At 54.0% G+C, this 18,867-nt stretch overlaps 6 protein-coding genes across 6 annotated transcripts; all 6 read right to left on the bottom strand.

Moving 5' to 3' along the window:
- Nucleotides 1-4,362: 4,362 nt before the first annotated feature.
- Nucleotides 4,363-6,563, bottom strand: WHR41_08809 (uncharacterized protein; the record flags this gene model as incomplete). The annotated part of the gene is made up of 5 exons (XM_069377413.1): nt 4,363-5,061; nt 5,130-5,224; nt 5,275-6,008; nt 6,064-6,292; nt 6,357-6,563. The coding sequence occupies 5 exons, from the start codon at nt 6,561-6,563 to the stop codon at nt 4,482-4,484; spliced, it is 1,845 nt and encodes a 614-aa protein (XP_069225601.1). The 3' UTR covers nt 4,363-4,481.
- A 717-nt stretch (nt 6,564-7,280) lies between these two features.
- WHR41_08808 (uncharacterized protein) lies at nt 7,281-9,098 on the bottom strand (the record flags this gene model as incomplete). The annotated part of the gene is made up of 1 exon (XM_069377412.1): nt 7,281-9,098. One exon carries the CDS (start codon nt 9,096-9,098, stop codon nt 7,281-7,283), a length of 1,818 nt encoding a protein of 605 aa, XP_069225610.1.
- Nucleotides 9,099-9,470: 372 nt separating this feature from the next.
- Nucleotides 9,471-11,311, bottom strand: WHR41_08807 (uncharacterized protein; the record flags this gene model as incomplete). The annotated part of the gene is made up of 4 exons (XM_069377411.1): nt 10,977-11,311; nt 9,923-10,920; nt 9,735-9,865; nt 9,471-9,680 (listed from the first exon to the last, which is right to left on the bottom strand). The coding sequence occupies exons 1-4, from the start codon at nt 11,264-11,266 to the stop codon at nt 9,471-9,473; spliced, it is 1,629 nt and encodes a 542-aa protein (XP_069225599.1). The 5' UTR covers nt 11,267-11,311.
- A 256-nt stretch (nt 11,312-11,567) lies between these two features.
- Nucleotides 11,568-13,738, bottom strand: WHR41_08806 (uncharacterized protein). Its single transcript, XM_069377410.1, has 4 exons — nt 13,532-13,738; nt 13,296-13,470; nt 13,016-13,241; nt 11,568-12,964 (listed from the first exon to the last, which is right to left on the bottom strand). Exons 1-4 carry the CDS (start codon nt 13,676-13,678, stop codon nt 11,821-11,823), a joined length of 1,692 nt encoding a protein of 563 aa, XP_069225598.1. The 5' UTR covers nt 13,679-13,738; the 3' UTR covers nt 11,568-11,820.
- Nucleotides 13,739-15,236: 1,498 nt separating this feature from the next.
- Nucleotides 15,237-16,793, bottom strand: WHR41_08805 (uncharacterized protein; the record flags this gene model as incomplete). The annotated part of the gene is made up of 1 exon (XM_069377409.1): nt 15,237-16,793. One exon carries the CDS (start codon nt 16,791-16,793, stop codon nt 15,237-15,239), a length of 1,557 nt encoding a protein of 518 aa, XP_069225583.1.
- A 579-nt stretch (nt 16,794-17,372) lies between these two features.
- On the bottom strand, nt 17,373-18,769 carry WHR41_08804 (uncharacterized protein). The gene is made up of 2 exons (XM_069377408.1): nt 18,620-18,769; nt 17,373-18,561 (listed from the first exon to the last, which is right to left on the bottom strand). The coding sequence occupies exons 1-2, from the start codon at nt 18,708-18,710 to the stop codon at nt 17,555-17,557; spliced, it is 1,098 nt and encodes a 365-aa protein (XP_069225600.1). The 5' UTR covers nt 18,711-18,769; the 3' UTR covers nt 17,373-17,554.
- Between the last annotated feature and the right edge of the window lie 98 nt (nt 18,770-18,867).

Below are 18,867 nucleotides of genomic sequence, written 5' to 3'. Positions count from 1 at the left end.
CATACACGCCCTCTGCCAACCAAGGTACCTGTACACATCTACACACCTGCCCCCAGGGCCAAGCCGTGTGAGACCCAGGCTTCGCTTCCCCAGGCGAAACGGACCGGGGTCTCGACAAGCCCGCCCAAGACCCTCACCAAGCCACTATCGTTGGCGCAAGGTTCCAAGCTTCTTGTGTAAGCTTGGCTCGTCCAAGCTTGCCGCGGAGGATCGTGTAGCTCAAGGGACACGTCGTGCCGTCTATCACCATCTCTCGGCACGCACGCCGATAGCCCGCAGCACAGATGGCAGACTTCTCCCGCTGCCATCGAGCATTTCTGCATGGCCTTCCCGCCCTCATGCTCGTCCGCGGCCTGAGACACACCTTCCCAGCTCGCTATGATATGCGGGCCGCGCCTTGGCCAAGCTGATAGTCGTGCTTGGCACTTCAAGCTTATCCCGAACCTGGCCGGCCGAGCAAGCCACGGCTCATGGCGATCCTTTTTCGCTCTGGCGGGAGTCTTGGGCGCTGCGTATAGCGAGAAACACAGCCTCGTCATCAGCTGATGGGTGCGCCACGCCCTCTGCTCGCCTTCTCTTAGCATGGCTTGTCACTTCGTCTGGGGGCACCTGTGGCAGTTTCCGTGGCCAACGCTCGCGTGAGTATGACTTGGCGCTCAGCCCACCGACCTGCACCTGCCAGGACAATCTCTCCGCCTTTCCGGGGTTTATGCTTATGTGCTGATCCGCAGCTGATGCTGCACGGCTCGGGATCCTTTCGCTCTGGCCATAATGGCCTTGCATCTTCTCGCAGCGAGTAGAGGGCTTCTCCTCCCGAGAACGGCAGACAAGTGGACAGGTGTCGCCCTCTATCGCCAACCAGTTTATCGTCCAAGAAATCACCTCGGAACCTGCGGATCCAGACGAGTCGAAAAGACGCCCAGAAGGGGTCTTACCGTGCATCGGTGGCCCCACTCCCACGCGAAAATGAAGTAAAGCCAAGCCACAAGAGCGACGCCGACTCGCTTTGGGCGGGGTCGCGCCAAACCAAGTGCCGGTTAAGCTTATCGGCCGCCCACCAGACGTGTTGCTTGCTTCGACCGCTCCCCACAAGATGCTTGTTGCCAAGTGGGCGCGGCGCTCCGTCCAAGCAATGCGTGCTTGGTGCTTGGGCCTAGAGACTTCGCCTCGTGTTGGCTTCTCTCCATCCAAGCCACGGCGTGCGTTGTTCGGTCCGTTATCTTGCTCGCCGTGCGACTTCGGCGGCGAGCGTATTGGCTTGGCTTGCTTGGACCGCGTGCCATCTGTCCCAGCGAATCGTTCATGCTACTTGATCCGGCGCGCCGTGAAGAGGCTGACTGGCGTCCACAAATATTGCCTACGGGCCTACAACCGGCCGGATAAGTACCACGGATGGCGCAACAGTTTTTTCCGCAGGTGAAAGAATTGGAAGCGGCAATTTACAGCGCTGAATGGATTGTGGTCTGAGGCTCATGGCACCCCTATACGATGCCAGTCTTAATGGCCAGCGGAGGGACGACCTCCGCCAAGGCAGCCACCACACGTGTTGCAGGATCAGCCCAGCGATCAAGCATGGCTCCACGGAAAGGCCCTCTCAATTGCTCCGTGGCTGACCTCTGAAGCCGTGGACGACGAAGCCTCAGCGGCCCTCGCGCTACTCGTCGACTAGAGGCGCAGTTTCTCGGCGCAAGGGTCAATTGTAGGCAAGCCCGACACGCAAGCGCCAGGGCTCGGCTTTGCCCCAGCGAAGCACAATCGACCTGCCGCTTTCTTGGTAAACGTGCTCACGAGCTTGAAAGGACGGAAAGATTCATCTATACTTCTCGCTATCGCAAGACCGGCCGCTTGTATCTCCCTGTCAATACGTCTTCCAAGGCTTTTAACGGTCCAGGCCTCCTGGACAATGCTCATGTCGGGCCTATACACAAGACTACGGGGGTGCTCCAAAATCAGCAAGCCTCAGCGGCATACCGAGCGTCACTCGGCATACAAAGGGCGTGCCGCTGCCTGCCATTTTCGCGATCAATGCCGTGACTAATATGATCTTGGCTGGCAGGAGGACAAAGACCTCTATCCGCTTGGCTGACATCTTTGCGCGCATTTCATGTGATCGCATAAGGCTGAGAGGCTCCCTAGTGACAAGACGGATCGTCTGATCCGGGGTGCATGACAATTTCTTGGTGGTGTGTTCTGTTGCCTGGCGAAGACATAATGGTGTTGCCATTATTATCGTGTCACCCGTGGCGTGCTCGTTCAAGGCAGCTCAAGTCTCTCCACGTGTCTCTCCACTTGAAGCCTCGCTGGTAGCATCTCGTTAAGGTCAGCCAACTAGGTCGTCACTCGTTCCGTGGATCCAAATCCACGTGGGCTCTACGTAACTAGATGGTATGCCCGCTTTGACAGGTCCTTACGACGACGTTGTGCTTTCTTGACAAGGACACGACAACGACGATACATTTCCAGTGTTTCTACAATTCTGCACGCTTATGGCAGCTCACGTCTCTGGGCGGAATCTCTCGCAATCGAAACTGCATCACTGCCAGCCAACTCAACTTGCCGCTCGGTCTGCTGATCCAGCTCCGTGAGCACTATATGAACTCCGTCCAACTCAAGATTGCCCTTCAAATAGCTTAGCTCATGTCGCTGGGAGTCGAGTCCATCGAGCTCCATGCCAGGCTTGTGGTCTCCCACCAGAGGTCCCTCTGGCTTCCCCTGACTCACGACGATAGCCTTGGTCTTCCGCCAACGCGCACACCACCGCATTCCGGCTGCTATGATCGAGATCGCTATTACGGCACCCACTACGATGCCGGCGATGTCTCCAGCGCTCAGTGAAGTAGCATTCTCCAGGCCCGTGTACTATGGTGTTGCCGGACTTTTGAGAGGCATCTGGAAACAAAGCTTGGGATACCGAAAAGTTCTGTCGCTCATAGTCGGCGACGACATACGCGCCTTGAAGGAACATCCGTCCAAGCATGTACTGCTCCGGTCTTTCGGCGCGCCTGGGAGGGAAATACTTGGACGGATGGTCAATGAAAGGTGGGCTGCCCTCGAGATTAAAAGCACTATATGGGAGCGCAATATCCACCACATCCCCTCCTGAGCCCGCGTGGCCGAGCGTAAAAGTGAAGGTATTGTTGAGCTTCGACAGGTACGCGTGTGTATCCGCGTCCAGCAGGTATAGCTGTGCGGTCTCGTCCCATGTGATGTCGAACAGTTTTCCGAACTGCTGACATACTTCGACTGGTAGCCACAGGTGAGTGATTACAGAATTTATGAGTACCGGTATAGTTGAGATGAGCAATTGGGATGAGTCAGGTCGGTCATAGCTGATGTTCTGCAAATCTACTGTTAGATCGCGAGAAGTCTCATTTCCGAAGCCAAACGTGACGTTGTTGAAAACACAGCGGCATGAATGATTGAACCCTACTTTGAGCACCCAGCGTCTTGCCAGAAATTGCACCAGCGCTGGTAACCTTCCTTTACCGCAATGTGAAATACGCAGCAGCGGAGCAGTCGGGCAGTAGGTCCCCCCGACCCACTTTAGATAAAATCTATGAGCCTTTAGCTCACCGACATCGTTCAGAATCCATCGCCAATAAAAGTTATCAACCTCCCTTCCACCATTCTTCACCACTACCAGTCATACCGCCGATCCATCTAACGACGCCGATTCCCACCTAGAGAACCCCATTTCCAACGTCTATACAACGCTGCGTGACCTATTCCTACCCAAATGTGCTCCTGTGAGATACGCACAGGAGTTGCGTATCCACTTAGTTCTAGAACATCTACAGAAGTTCGGTCCGATGTCTTACCAAGGCTACTGCCGTGGCCGGTGACGTTCGATTGATCTTCAACGACGATTCCAACCTCATAATCACGAGCACATAGAACGCTTCTGAAATGAACTTTGAGCCCACTAGAGCTGTAGCGACGTCCAATGTCATCGATCCCCCGCTCTTCGCTACAAATGATGTCAATGCAGCCAGTACTATTATCTACACAGCACGGGGTGGACTCACTGTGTACGTGACCAAAGGTAACAGTCAGCTTACAAGTTATAACTCATTTGTGATGCCTATCCGACGACTGGAGATTTTGTTAATTCGTGTTATTGGTGGCCTGGCGTCGTATCTTACATCAACGGATGGACTACGCAGTGTGCCATGGCCGAGGGTGGAGGGACAGAGCTTCCCTTCCGCCCTGAGATAGCAACGGCTAACCTTGCGCCTAATCCTGAAGATCCTTGTGAACGGACTGACTGCTACAGCGTCTGAGGGTGGTTCTGGCATCATGGTATCGAGATATGTTATTGTGCTCCTTGTGGTACCGCACCTACGCTCGTATGACGTTCATGGGTTCAAGTCTCATAAAGATATCACACGTGACTGTCCTCATTTATGTCTGTGTTACGTAGGATCGGACAATGTCGAGGTTCTTGCATCGATTTACACACGTGATTTCCCCGTTAAAATTACCTAGTTGCTCCGCGTCCCCTCGGCGGCCTCAGTCTTCTCAGCCAATGCGGCCGAATTGGAAAGGTAGTCACCCTCTGGCAGCTTGTCAAGAGCATCGTTCTCCCTGTCAAGGGTTCTGAAAGTCCACCAGAATCCAAGCCATCCGAAGAAGGTCAGGATGGCAATAGCGGCAAACAGCCACTCCAACAACGGATCAGTGGCCAAGGGCACGAAAGCCTGCGCAATCGCCGACGAGAAGGCGTGCGTGAACCAGAAGACACCAGTCACAAGCGAGCGCATGTTTTTCGGGGCCTTTGTGTATGCGTATTCGAGACCAGTGATCGAGGCGAAGATCTCGGAGAATGCAATGAGGATGTATGCCGGCGTCTGAGCCCAGACGGTGAGGTTCGGGGGAGTCTCGCAGTCGCTGGCGAATTTGCCGCAAGGCGACTTGGCATAGATGAAGTGCTGTACCAAGGCCGCAACAATCATTGAGAGCATAGCACAGATGAAGCCGGCCTGGATCTTCTTCAATGGTGTGAAGTTGATGCCCATGCGCGCGAGCTGTGGGTAGAAGAACTTGTCGAAGATGGGGATGAATCTGTGAGTCGGTATGTCAGTGAATTTCATGGGATACCATTGTAGAGCAGGCTCATGCGGTTGACTTACATGAGGAGAGCGAAAGGGTTCAGGTTGTGGACAACGTCGTTGGGCACGCCGTTGAGTTCCATGGTAGCAGCTTGCGAGACCAAGTTGGTGGTCATCTACGAGCAAGGTCAGTCGGAAGTTCAACGGAATGGCCGGCGAACATTACCTGTCCGTATGGAAGCCAGAAGATCGGCAACCAGAGAAAGACTTGACACGCCTTGATACCACGTCGTACCTCGTCGACCCATGCGTCGTCGAATGTCATCCAGCTGGGCTTCGTGGCAAGGTTGCTCGGCTTGGCTCCGTCCCACAGATCCGGGGACGACAGGTTCTTGTACGTGCGGACAGGGTTCAGCGACCATCTCCCGCTCATCGCAAGTCCGTACAGCTTGATGGACTTGACGAGCACATCGCCTTGAGGTGGCTTCTTGACGTAGTGCTTGCTCAAGGAAACCATCAAGATTGGACAGAAGACAAACAGGATGGTGGGCAAAAGGTATGATAGCCAGAAGCCAACGTACTTCTCAGCATAGACCATAGAAATCTGGCCTGCCAAAGCGCCGATGTTGATGAGCAGGTAGTATCGCATGTAGACTCTGGAGATCGTGATTCCAGGGTCGACGATCACGCGCTCGCCATTTGCCTCGGTGCGAATAAACGCCTTTGGGTGGCTGTGCTCGTACTGTTCTGCGATGAGGGGAGAGATGCAGGCTTTGAAGAAACCGACTCCGCTGCCGAATAAGATGAGGCCGATGATGAAAGAGGCGAGCGCGCCATTTGGGTTGCTGATCACCGATGGGATGGCGGCAATGATGATCAAGATGTGTCCAACCGTGGCAAGGACGATGGCAACGTAGATTGTCTTGAACTTCCCCCAGTACTCGTCTGCCACCCAGCCACCTATTGATGCTTAGTGGTGCTCCTGTACGAAAACAAGGGAGTGCTCGTAACCTACCGACCATTGGCATGACATAGGAGAAGAACTGGTTGAACTGAACAAGACCAGTGGATGCCTGCTGGCCCATTCCTAAAGCACCGGGTTGTCCATAAGTACCCGCAGCACCCGCAGCAGGAAATGGTCCTTCATCGGGCAGCTCCTGTTGAATGAAGTTGACAAAGACGGCAGTGGTTCCATAATATGCGAATCGCTCGCACATCTCGACTATGCCAATAACGTAAATCATCTAATCACGTGGAAGGCTTGAAGTCAGCATAGCGATTGGCCCATCGATCAGGTTCCACACTTACCCAGTCGACTTTGCCATAGACACGTCGGAGATGGGTCCAGTCCTCCGCAGTGGGGTATTGCTCGCCATTTGGACCGACCAAATCATCGGAAAATGAAATGATGGGCTCCTGTTTCTCAACCACGGACGGATCTTTCATACCCTTCGCCACAGCCGGGTAGTCCGCAGCTGCGGCATCGACAATATCGAGAGCTGCCCCGGAAGACATCGTGTAACCTTGGAATTCTGCCTGCAAGACAGCTGAAAAGTGGCGAACCGGCCTTTAAATCCATGCATGCACTGTAGGTTGATCAGGTGCCTCGTACAGTAAACACCGCGGCTAGAACAGGCCCTGTGTTACACGACAATCTCGGTACCGACGCACAGAGACAGCTCCATTGGCGCCGAGTGATACCAACGACCTTGCCTCGCATTGGGTTGCATTGCCAAGTGAGAAAGATGCGCCAAGAGGAGAACCGGTATCGTATCCAATCAATGCGGGGTGCAGTCGCTGACAGGAAGTCATGGGGTCAAGAACGAGCATGCATACAGCCATTTGCAACTCACGGGCTATCGAGCAAACTGTCCTTTGATCCTGCTGAGTGTGACGGCGCTGTAGTGTCTTGACGAAGCTTGACACCTTCCGCTTTTGGCGTACACAAGACGCGACAAGACTTTTAGCCAACAGCCTGGTCTGACATGCCACAGCGGCGCATATCAATCACACGAGCACGACAAGATATGCTTGCGGCTTATAGAAGATTCGCTATCGGGTGTCGCATGGCAGCGGCTCTTTCGGATTTCAAATGCGTAGTCGCAAGAGAGTTTGGGGCTGGATTCGATAAGAAGGCGTGGCATATTCGGAAGTCCTGCCGATGTGGAAGCCACAAGGCTTGTGTTATTCGATTCTCGACGTAGTGACAGTAGTGTTCTCAATTGTTGGATATCATACACCAAGCAATTTTTCCACAACTGCTCTTGCCTGCTCAGGCTCCACAGTGCCTTCTTCTCCCCTTCGTACCATCTGTCCTACGAACCACATTGCTTTGCCCTTCTGGCCCTTGTCTTTCACTGCTGACACCATGTCGGGATTTTCATCCATGATAGACTGAGCAAGCGCTTCATAGTCTTCCTGTGACAACGGTCGCAAACGGAGGTTTCCCTCGTCGATAAGGTCTTCCACGCTGGGTCGCTTGTCGTCTAGGGGTAAACCATTTAGCTTCGCCAGAAGCTGCTTGCCTACTCGAGCGGTTATTTGCTTCTGCGTGACGTTCGCGATAATGTCTGCAAGCTCTGCAGATGCAACAGAAACTGAGTCCCAGCTCTCTTCGTTCGACGTTTGCAGGCCCCCGAGTTCGTGGAGTACCCAGTTGCCTACAATCTTGCCGAGCTTTGGTTGATCACTGACAGCAGAATCAAGTTTCTCTTTCAAAAGATGGACAGTCTCTTCCATGTACTCCAGGCGATCTCCGTCGTCCTGGCTTGCGATTGACTTGGCGTCTTTGGCGCTGAGGCCGTAATCTCTTTGCACTCTTTCTTCCGTGCTATCGGGCAGCTCCGGCAAGGAAGATCGCAGGTGCTCAATAAGCTCGGGGGCGATCAGTAAAGGAGGAAGATCGGCGTCCGGCATGTAGCGATAGTCGACCTCGCCTTCCTTTCCGCGCAAACGTGTAGTTTCGGTAGCGCCCAAAGACCAGCCTCTGGTCTCGCCCTCAATCACACCTCCTGATTCAAGAACTGAGATTTGGCGATCACGCTCGGCGATGATGGCATCTTCCACGGCCTTAAAAGAGCTCAAATTCTTGATCTCAGTCCGTTGTCCAAGGCCAGATACACCGCTGTATGAAGAAGCACCGTCAGTGCCACGCTGGCGGACCGAGACATTAACGTCGGCACGTAAACCCCCCAGTTCCATGCCAGTGACACAGGCATCCACACTCTTCAAGACGGCTTGAATCTTGCGAACAACAGCCGCCGCCGTCTTCGGTGAATGAATATGCGGCAAGGTAATGACTTCGATGAGGGGGTGACCGGCACGATTATAGTCGATGTGATAAGTCGAGGGTGGGTGTGCCGTTGTCTTCGCGGTGTCCTGCTCCATCTGGATTTGTTTCACGCCAATCTTCAAGCTTGATGCTCCGTTCAACTCGGAAGACGGGACGCCGTCTTCAACAGTGAGCTCCAGTATGCCATCTCTCGCGAAGGGTTCGTAGTACTGAGTGATTTGGTATCCGTTCGGCTGGTCCCAATGGAAATAGTGCTTCCTATCCCACCCGCTCTTGCGCTGTACCTGACATCCGAGCGCAATTGCGGCTCTCAATGCCGGCAGCAGAGTCGCATGCTGGAATTGCGGCTGCGCCCCGGGCATTGCAGCGTCAAAGAGCGCTACCTGGCTATTCGGCAAGCCATTGCCCTCCGCCGAAGCCGTCTTCGCGCTGGAGAAGAGCTTACAAGCTGTGTTCAACTCGGCGTGTACCTCAATACCAACGGTAAGCTCCCATTTTTCCAGCCTAGGGTCCACCTTCTGTTTTTTGTTGCCATTGTACGATGCTTTTGCCTCAGCCTTCTTCCGTTTCGCTTCGTCCTTGAGATGCTTCCGGAGAGGGACTGCCTCTGGGCCCGCATTTGGTGTTGTCGCAAGGCCTCGGGATGAGAGCCATTTCGTCGCGTAACATGCGCGGGGCGCTACGCGTGGAGCATAGAGTCGTCCAGAGATTCCAGACAAGCAGCGCAATTGCGCCGGCCGTAATGGTAACCCCGTCATGCCCGAGTTAGAAAGGTTCACCTTGCGCGATGCGAGATGAAGATGCAGGGAAGCCGCGGAAGTCTTGGCTTCCAAAGCTTGCGACTGCTCATGTCCAGAAAGGATGAGCATCAGATCAATATGACAAGCGTACAATGGTAGCGACGGATAATCAATAGTTGCAAATTATGGCAAAATTGTGCTATCATCGAAGACGAAACCCAGATCTGCACCATTATGTCGCAGGCAAGGGAAAGTCACAGGGAAAAAAGACAGCACATGCCAAAGAACGCTTACAACTTCTGAGCAGCCCGGGTCAGGCGGACACGAACGGTCGTATAAGACGAAGCGGATTCTATTGTATACATACGCAGAGGGACTCCTCGGCCATGACTAATCACGCTTATGACCGACCTTCCCAATGCCCCTCAAACCCCAAGTACTCAGAGCCACCGTAACCGCGATGCAGGCAAAGCAAAACCAGTAAGTGGCCTTGTAGCCTTCCAGCAGTGCCTCCGGGCTCTTCTTGTCCTCATAGCCGGACTTTTGCGTCACGTCGGCGGCAATGACTGCCACCAGTCCCAAGCCCACGGATTTGCCGATCTGCAGGTCAATTAGCCTTAGGAAACGTCACGGTTCGCTGGAGGGTCTACTGACCTGGGAGATTGTGTTGAATACGCCGCCGGCCAAGGCTTGCGTTTTGGCGTGGAAGACCGAAGTGATTAGCAGGTTGGAAATGGTGAACAACGAATCAGCACCGGTGGGGTTGAGGATGTTCGCGAGGAAAGCTATGGTAGGCTCTATCAGCGAAAGCAAGATTTTAATGGAGCATCGAAATCCCTTACCAGTGGACCAGTAGTTCGAATCAGTATTCGTGTTTACCATCGCGATAGGAGCACCGAACGAAATAGCGCATCCAATGATCACGAGCCAATTAGCTTGGACCCGTTGCACCAAATATCCCATGGCCAGATTGATGAGGACTCCGGCAATAGGTGCGGGTAGGAAATAGATCGATGTCTGTGTTGCGGAGTATTTCTGCACATCCTGGAAATAGAACGTCAAGATCGTCTCGAGCGCATTGAAGCTGCCCCAAGTGAAGAAAACAGCGATGCAGATTGTCGAGAAGATCCGGTTCCGCCACAGCGAGTTCGGGATGATGGCTGGTCTGCCTTTGTTCTCCTGGCGACCTACCCAGAAGATGAAGAGAGGAATCAGAAGAAGAGCAACGACCAACAGAGCGATGCTGGACGGCTGCTTTATCGAAGAGCGGCTGCCTGCGATAGAGGCAAAGACGTAGGAGAGCATTGCGAGTGCTGTGCTCGCAATGAGGGCACCCACCCAGTCAATCTCGGTTTTGACTCGATGCCACCTTTGTGGCCAGCTCGGTATCTCAGCGACGCTTGTATCGCCAACTCCATCAATTGACGAAGGCAGGCCCCAAAGAGCCACGACGATGACAACGGTATTAGCAACGGCGGCGGAGTAAAAGCCCCACCGCCAGCCAATGCTGTCAGTCAAGACACCACCTAGAGTGAGGCCGATAGAAAATCCGACAGGCTGACCGCCTCCCATGGCGGCGAACGCGAAGTTGCGACGCTTCCCGTCCAGGGTGGATGTGATGATGCTCACGGCTGAGGGCAGACAAAAGGCGATGGCAATTCCACTCAGACCCCGGAAGATAATGAGCTGCGTTGCGTTGCGCGAGAGGCCGCAACCAAGAGTAAAGACTGACTGCAAGATCGACCCAAGCATGTACATGAACCGAGAGCCTAATGCATCTGCAATGGAGCCGGACAACAGGAGGACACAACCGCATGTCAGCGCTTGTATGGATGATGGCCTGTCAGTAGTATTAGTGCACGCACGTAATCTTTAGCACAGTTTCTGATTATCTACCAAAGCAAAAGGTTGCTCGGAATGTCGAGGTCTACAGCCATGGTGGGCAGAATTACAGTCGTCAAGCCATTGAGTAGAGTGCTGATGCCAGTGATAAGTGTGACGGACGCGATGACAACAGTGGTCGTACTCTTTGAAGAGACCGTCGCTGTCCTTTCGAGACTATGTGAAGTCGCCTGGTCATCTTGAGAGTCCTCAATGATCGTGGAGGGCCGCCGCGTGCTGGCAGACTTAGCAACAGCGGCTTGGGGCCTGGCGATGTGAGACAATTCAATCGACGTTCCCGACATCTTTGTTTTCAAATAAACAGGGAATGCTAAAAGCCGAGAGTGTCGTTCAGCTAATATACATGAGCGGCTGAAAGCCGCCGAGATTGGAATCATCGCACGCGATCCCGGCGCCAAGGCGTTTGCTGACAACTCCAGCCCATCAACCGCGGAAACGTTCCCCAGGGCGATCAATGACTGCAGACCTGGATGTGAACAATGCCTCAAACACGCATTGATCTTCTTCTTATGGGGTTTGGGGAAGGGACAAGGTCTACCTGAATCTACCAATTTGACGCAGTCACCAGCAGATTGAGCTCAGAAGCTGGATTTCTATGATTTTCATTGAGAAGATGGAATCACCCATCACTTTCGCATTATCTACTTCTCCTGTCGACTTGCCAAATGCGATGGTGACGCCTGCCTGTCCCTATCACATCGTAGTAAGGAGTTTGAATGGTCTCCCTCAGGCGAAGGGACTCCAATGAGAAGGCGCCAGGCCTCGGTCCATGTCCAGCACAGATCAGTTGTCGTCAAATCGTAAGAAAATGTCATGTTTGCGCTGTTTCAATTTCCCCTCAGACAAAAGTCGCGTAGTCGTGCGACTCATCGTCTCTCCCAGACATGCCCGCATGTCCGTCGTCGACGCCGTCCAGAACATCCTGCGTTCTCGGACCCGTGTACTTCTTCCGTGCTCCAGCGAACCACCAGACCATTGAGAAGAGCGCCACGAAACCTGCGACGACAATGGCGTAGTTCATATTCTCGGCGGTGACAGGCTTGCTGGTCGGGCAAAACAGGACTACACTGATGAACACGACCCAGGCGATCGCGATGATGTTCAGTGGCTTGCTGACCTTCAGCGGCTTGAGGATGCTGTTGAGGTCGAAGGGGCCAGGGACGAAGTTGACTTGGTTGCTGTACCACAGGTGCGCGAAGATGACTGCGATGTAGCTGAGGTCCAGGCATGGAGCGCACAAGTTGAAGATGGCTGTGATGGTCTCGGTCGACCCGAGGCCGATGAGGTTGAGGCAGCCACAGAAGAACACGACCAGCCAGACGGCGTTGAACGGAGTCCCGGTGACCCTGTTGATACTGCTGAAGAAGTTGGAAAATGGAAGCGCCTCGTCGCGAGCGAAAGCGTAAGTCATGCGTGCATTGGCCAGTAAAGCGGATGCGCCGGTAAAGAATTGGACCAGAATCACTAGGAACAGCATGGCGGTACCACCGCTGCGACCCCCGGCATTGAGGAACAATTGGGCGGCAGGGAAACCTGTTGGCGAGTTCACGATATCGTCCACGTAATTCTCCGTGAGACAGAAACCAAAAGTGACGTTCAGCATGAAGCCAAGAATACCAGTGACAAAGATCGCATTAACGATCGCCCAGGGCCCGCGGATGGCAGCGTCGTGTGTCTCCTCAGAAAGATGAGTTGTGGCGTCGTAATCGGTCATTACCCACGCGACATTGAGAAACCCAAGAAGGAATGACCAGCCTTTGCTGCCCCAGCCAGAGCCATCGGTGAAGTGAGTGAACACAAAAGTCGCGCTGCGTTTATCCTCGGTGCAGACTATAAGCGCGATGCAAATGCCGATGGTCGCCAGGATATTGATAGGAGCGAACCACAGAATGATCTGATGCAGTTTCTTTGTTGTTAGACTGCAAATGATTCCAAAAACTACTAATACCGCCAGCGCAAGGCCCACGGTTTGTCTGGGTGTTCTAGATAGCGTCAGTGACTTGTTATTCCAATAGGGCCGTTCAATAACTCACGGCGAATATTGATAGCCAGCCTCAGTAATTCCAGAGTTGATACTCGCCGCGGCCAACACCATCTGACCAATCGTGTAGGCCAACGACGCGACTCCAGCCGCTTGACCAAGGAAGTTGGCCCAGCCTATCACCCATCCCCAGATTGCAACATGCTTGGGCGGGACAACATGCTTGGTGACGAAATAGATACCTCCGGCAGTAGGGTAAGCCGAGACCAGCTCAGCGACTAGTCTTTGTCAGCTGAATGCTTGCATGCGCATCGTAAATGGCAGAGCCATACCCGAACTTGCAATGACGGCAGACATGCACGATCCAACGAACCAGGCCCAAACGGCAGTTGCTGGACCGCCAACTCCCAGAGGGACTCCGTATGTGGCTGGCTGGGAGCCTAGCACACCGAGGACTGATATTGCGTAGGATACTGTTGACCATTTATTGAATTCACGTCGGAGTTCCTCTCAAAGGTTAGCATGGAGCCTGACGATGAATATGACTTTCATTTCCCTATGAACTCACCTGTTTGTATCCCAATCGGGCTAAGAGTTGCACATCGCCATCTTCGGCGGGTGAATATGCAGGCGGCGGGGCATCTGCAGCCAGGCGGTTCGAATTAGACTTGCCTTTTGTCAGTTGGTCCTCTTTCTTCGAATGTGCTGCCGCCATATTGATGATTCTTCAGTGGGAGAACAACAGTAAGGGAATCGCTGAACGGGAGCATGGAGTCGGATATACGTCCATGCGAAAGCCTGAAGGATGATCAGGCCAATCCTATGGGCACCCTGCAATAGCGGTCTGACCACGGTGAGGGCATGGCGTTGCGTTTGGGAGGCATTCCTCTGCCGGGCTGATGGAACAGAGCCTCGACGGGATCCCGGGCAGACGTAGGGATAGCCTCACACACACAATGCTCTTAGCGTGAACCGGGCCATGGGCTATGACATGATATTCGGAAGACGTTAGGGCTGAAACTATGAAGAGGAGATCATCTTACCGCGATTCTTCGGTATTCTCCCCGTCTGTCACCTCGTAGGAGGCGTTGTGATGCGCTCATCATACTATCAGCGTGTTAAGGTTATCGAATGCAAGGCTGAGCTCCGGTGATATCACGAGATCACTGACGGCGATGACTTCGAAACGATACGATGATTGAATCAAGCCACACGAAGTAGCGCACGGGAAAAGTCACCAAAGTCTTTGTACCAAGGCTGGTGGCATCCCGAGCCCATGGCGTCCGCGCTCTTTCCAGCAGCCGGCATGGCCGGCACGCGATGTAGCGAATCATTGCAAAGTTGCGAGCTAGGCAGCAAAATGATTAGGGCGGAGGAAAGATAATTAGGGTGTGGCGCGATTCGTAACGAGCAAGGGGTCGAACGGCCGGTAGAATTTGTTACAGGACCGCGCTAGAAGGCGGTAGTCGAGCGGCGTTTCAGCAGACAGAGTTTGATGTTCCTGGTCGTGCATCTCCTGTCCATGCACTTTGTTTTGAATCGTCTCGATCTGCTGGGTGCTGCACCATAGTAACCCAGCCTCCTGGCCTGGGACTGTGTTCACGTCAACAGCTGGTCGGGCTTTCGAGCCAAGCCGCGGCCTGACTGCCCACCGGTCAGACGTGCGTCGCCCCGGCGGTGAGCTGGCTGCACTGACACGTCAGGATCCTGGATTGAAGGTGTAGACGGCGCAACGAAGCAGAGAGCCAGAGAATGCCGTGTGCACTGCCATGTTCGCACCGCGCGGAGTCCGAGCTGACCGCATCCATAGCTCGGGCAGGGAACACGAGACGGCAGCCCGTCTGCCGTACCAGTGGGACCTTTCCCCAGCCTACGCATGCAGGATGACCGCAGGCTGCATGAAGATGTGGATTGCCTCGAGGTTGGCTAAAATTGGTGTAGAGGGCGGTCAAGAGACTGAGTGACTGGGTGACTGGATGGCAGCATTGCTGCCCAAACTCTGCCAGCGGCAGGCCAAGCTGAATGACAGCTCCGACAGATGCCGGTTCTGCGTGAACCAATGCCGACTCCACTTCACAAGGTCATCCAAACCTAACCCATTGTCTACTGTAAAGTCATGACGTCTTGGGAAACGAAGATGTACCGCGCGGCAACTGTACACCAGCATTTGTCAAGTTGATGTGAGTGTCCAACTCGGCCATGTAGCTTCTCATTACAACGTGAATTTCATTATCTGTTGATGCAGATCGCTATGAGAAAAGCACTGTATCGATCTACGCCTTTGTCCTCGGCTCCAGCAAGAGCTGTCCCTCTGGCCCGCCCTTGTTATCGAAGCCTCCGTACCGAGAGTGCACCTTTCTACCTCTCAGCCATGTCTCCTTTGCGACGCCCTTTAGCACTTTGCCCTGATAGGGCGAGCACTTGTTCCTGAACAGCATAGCGTTGTGCTCCACTTCGAATTCAGCCTCGGGATCGAAGACTGCGACGTCGCCATCCATGCCGACCTTCAAAGCGCCCTTGCGGTCTTCAAGACCAACTTGGAGCGCAGTGTTTTCGCAGCACCAGCGTGCGATGTCAATTAGCGTTTGCTCTTCATCAGCTTTACGGCGACGGGTCTCAGTCCAAAGGATGCTCAAGCCCAGACCAACCGAGCTGATGCCGCCCCAGGCAGAGAAGAAGTCACCCTTTGTCTGCTGCGAGCCGCAATTTGCTGTGGTTTTCGTGCCCTCGATGTTTCCAGGTACGTGCGCTGGGAGCAGCTTAAGCTCGGGCGTGCACGGTGAGTGATCGCTCACAACTGTCTTGATGACACTGTCTGCCTCATACATCTCGTTCCAGAGCCCATCCTGATTCGCCTGATCTCTGATCGGGGGGCAGCACTTGTGCCGTGTATCTCCCGTCTTGATCGATTCTGCAGCCAGCGAAAGGTAATGGAAACACGTTTCAGCCGTGACCTTAACACCCTTAGCCCGAGCTTCGCGGAGCATAGGGATCGCCTCTACGGCACTCAGGTGAACAATGTGGAGTGGCAAGTTTGGCGCTAGGTGAGCAAGCGACAGGATCTCCAGGATAGCGCATGTCTCGAAGATGCTCGGTCTCGAATCAAGGAAAGTCTGATAGGCGTCCAGAGGACCAGTTGGGGAGAGTGGAGGCAGTGAGATTTGCACGTCGTCGCCGACAGACTGAGTGATGGGAGGGATCATCTCCGCATGGAACATGACCGTAGTCATCTCGTCGGCCAGCTCCTCGAAGACCTTGGTGATGTCGTGCGAGGACACGGCTGGAAACTCTTCCACACCGCTATCGATAAGAAAGCCCTTGAATCCGCGTACACCCTCGCGAATGAGAGGCTTCAATTCGGCGACATTCCCAGGCACTATGCCGCCGTAGAAGCCAACATCAACCCAGCACTTGCCCTGCGCAGCTGCGACCTTCTCTTTCATACCAGCGACCGTTGTAGTAGGAGGGATGGCATTGAGCGGCATGTCCACGACCGTTGTCACACCTCCAAACGCCGCGGCCTTCGTGCCCGTCCAGAACCCCTCCCATTCTGTCCGTCCAGGCTCGTTCAGGTGTACATGCGCATCCACGAGTCCAGGCAGGAGCACGGCGGGGCTGTGATCTTTGTAGGGCGTTCCATACGGGAAAGATGATTCTGGGAGGACCGACTCGGTCACCGATGTGATTTTCCCTGTGACGGTGGATATCACAATGGTCGCCGGCTTGAGACGACCACCAACAACGGCGCGTGAAGACGCGAGGACTGTGATATCGACGGGGACTCCGTTGGTAGAGGGCGGCGCCGCTTCGTCGGTTGCGTGGGGCGCCATGATCACTACTTGTCGGTCTCGATGTAGGTTTCCTTGCCTTTATCGTCCTCGGTAGAGATCACGAATACTGGTGGGTGAGTGTATACTTCTAGAAATGAACGGTTGGGGATGCAAAGAAAGAATGCAAGACTCGGAGGAAAGAGAACGAAAACACAGCAGACCTACGGAATGTGTCGAGCTACCAGCCCAGCACATGCACACGAGCATGCGGAGCGTGTGAAGACTCCAAGGTAGCGCACCGCCATCTCCACTGGAAAGCAGGCCGTGATCCCGACGTTGCGTCCATCTTGGTTGTCTTACGTCCATCTCTAGCCTGTAGGAGAGCGTGGGGGCGGAGGTCGCCGATGGCATTACTCGATTGAAACCCGAAGGCGGGCGGGCGGTTACTCGATAGAAATGCGACGCAGAGGCGGCAGACTCGCGGCTACCTTATCGAGAAAGCGTCAGGGCGAAGCGTTGAAGTGAGATAAGGATTCTTGGCATCTTGCCTCGCAAGCCGAGGTACCGGTACGACGTTCATTGGCTGCGCCGATTTCGCTGCCCCCAACGGAGAGAACGGTGGAAGATCGAAAGTCAAAGTGAAAACGTGTAATGGGTCCCTTGTTGATTGGTCGCGTGCAGACTATTTGAGAAATACACAAGGTCATACTTCGACAGCGAAGGGGAATTATGTCAACACAATGAGAACGACATGGACAAGTCCACCAACGTCTCGCATCCAATGTCGCTGAACACAGGCGCACCTGTTCGCTCCTCAGCCCCTACAACCTAGAGATTACACCATCCGCGTACTTGACCTTACCCTGCAAGACATCTTCACTTGAATACAGGCTAGCCTGCAGCCTATACTCGTTTCCGGAGTTGATGTGGAGATAGGTGTATGCATCGCATTTGTAGTACACCTTAGCGCCCGTTCGGAGAATACTTTGATCCACCAGGGACTGCAGAACCCTTCCCACGTCCTCGAGGTCGGAGAAGTCGTATGTGTATACGCAAATGACTGTGCCCTTAGACACACTCTCCGGCTGGAAAGTGCCAACTTTGCTTGTCATGCCGAGTTTGCCTTCAGCAGTGGCTTCAGCGACAAGACGCCAGACTCGTGGAAGATCGTCAGGCTGGGGAAACAGCATCCATTTCCCACACGTCAAGCCAATTCTGGTGGCAGCATTGAGCAGGTCAACTTGAAGCTGGTCACGGTAAGGGCCCATCTTGCGAGTGATCGTGCCAACGGCTTTGCCAGGATTTTGCTGCTCGATGGTGGCGCGCCGTTCAAGGAAGCCGCCGAGGAGTGGTGCTGCGCTCTCCAAGAATTGTTCGACATTCCCGGATCGCTTGCATTTCTGCTTGCAAGTCCTACTGCCAATCCAGAGCCAAGGACCAACTCTCGCAGTAGCTGGTTCGGCGACAGGAAGTCTACGGAGGAACTCGACAACGGACTCATAATGTTGCCAGGCCGCTTGATTACCCTCGAAGTCGGTGTTGAGAACAATCTCCTCACCCTCATTCGCGGGTTGCTGTCCAGTAATCGGTGATTGAGTTACGATCGACTTTTGATCACGGGAGCTCTGCGCTTTATTCATGGAAGCAACTTGTGGACGGGATTTGAGAAAATCATGAATGCGATTCCCTTCTCTTTTTGCATCATCATCTGTGTGGTTGGAAAGCTTGGGTCGCTTCGCAACCATGTCAGAAGGAAGCGATTCACACGCTCTCTTCTTCGTTGAAGCAAGACCCTGCTCAGGCTCAGCTTTCCGTTGCTTAGAAGTACCTATAAGTGAATAGTTATAGTCACTCCCGCGTGATGATCGATTGCAACGGGTAAATACCGTTCAAATCCGACTCGTCTGACACTTCGGTAGAGCTGTCGCCTGAAACTTCGGTCGAACTATCATCATGAACTGATCCGGCCATCTTCATGGCTAGGAATCATTCTGCGGCTGGATTGCGGGAGATTCAGTGATGAAAAGAGTTCCCGTCAACAGTGTAGGCACGTAGGTAGTAACTGTGTCTGAGAGTGGGGAGCATCGCGGCGTGTCGATCAGCGCCCTTCTCGGCTAGCGCGGAAACGCGGGCG

This window comes from Cladosporium halotolerans (assembly GCF_011745625.1).
Source record: "Cladosporium halotolerans strain TM138-S3 chromosome Unknown Sca49, whole genome shotgun sequence".
In the NCBI taxonomy this organism is placed as follows: Eukaryota; Fungi; Ascomycota; class Dothideomycetes; order Cladosporiales; family Cladosporiaceae; genus Cladosporium; species Cladosporium halotolerans.
Note: the sequence above shows the minus strand (reverse complement) of the source record. Positions and strands in the feature narration are given on the sequence as shown.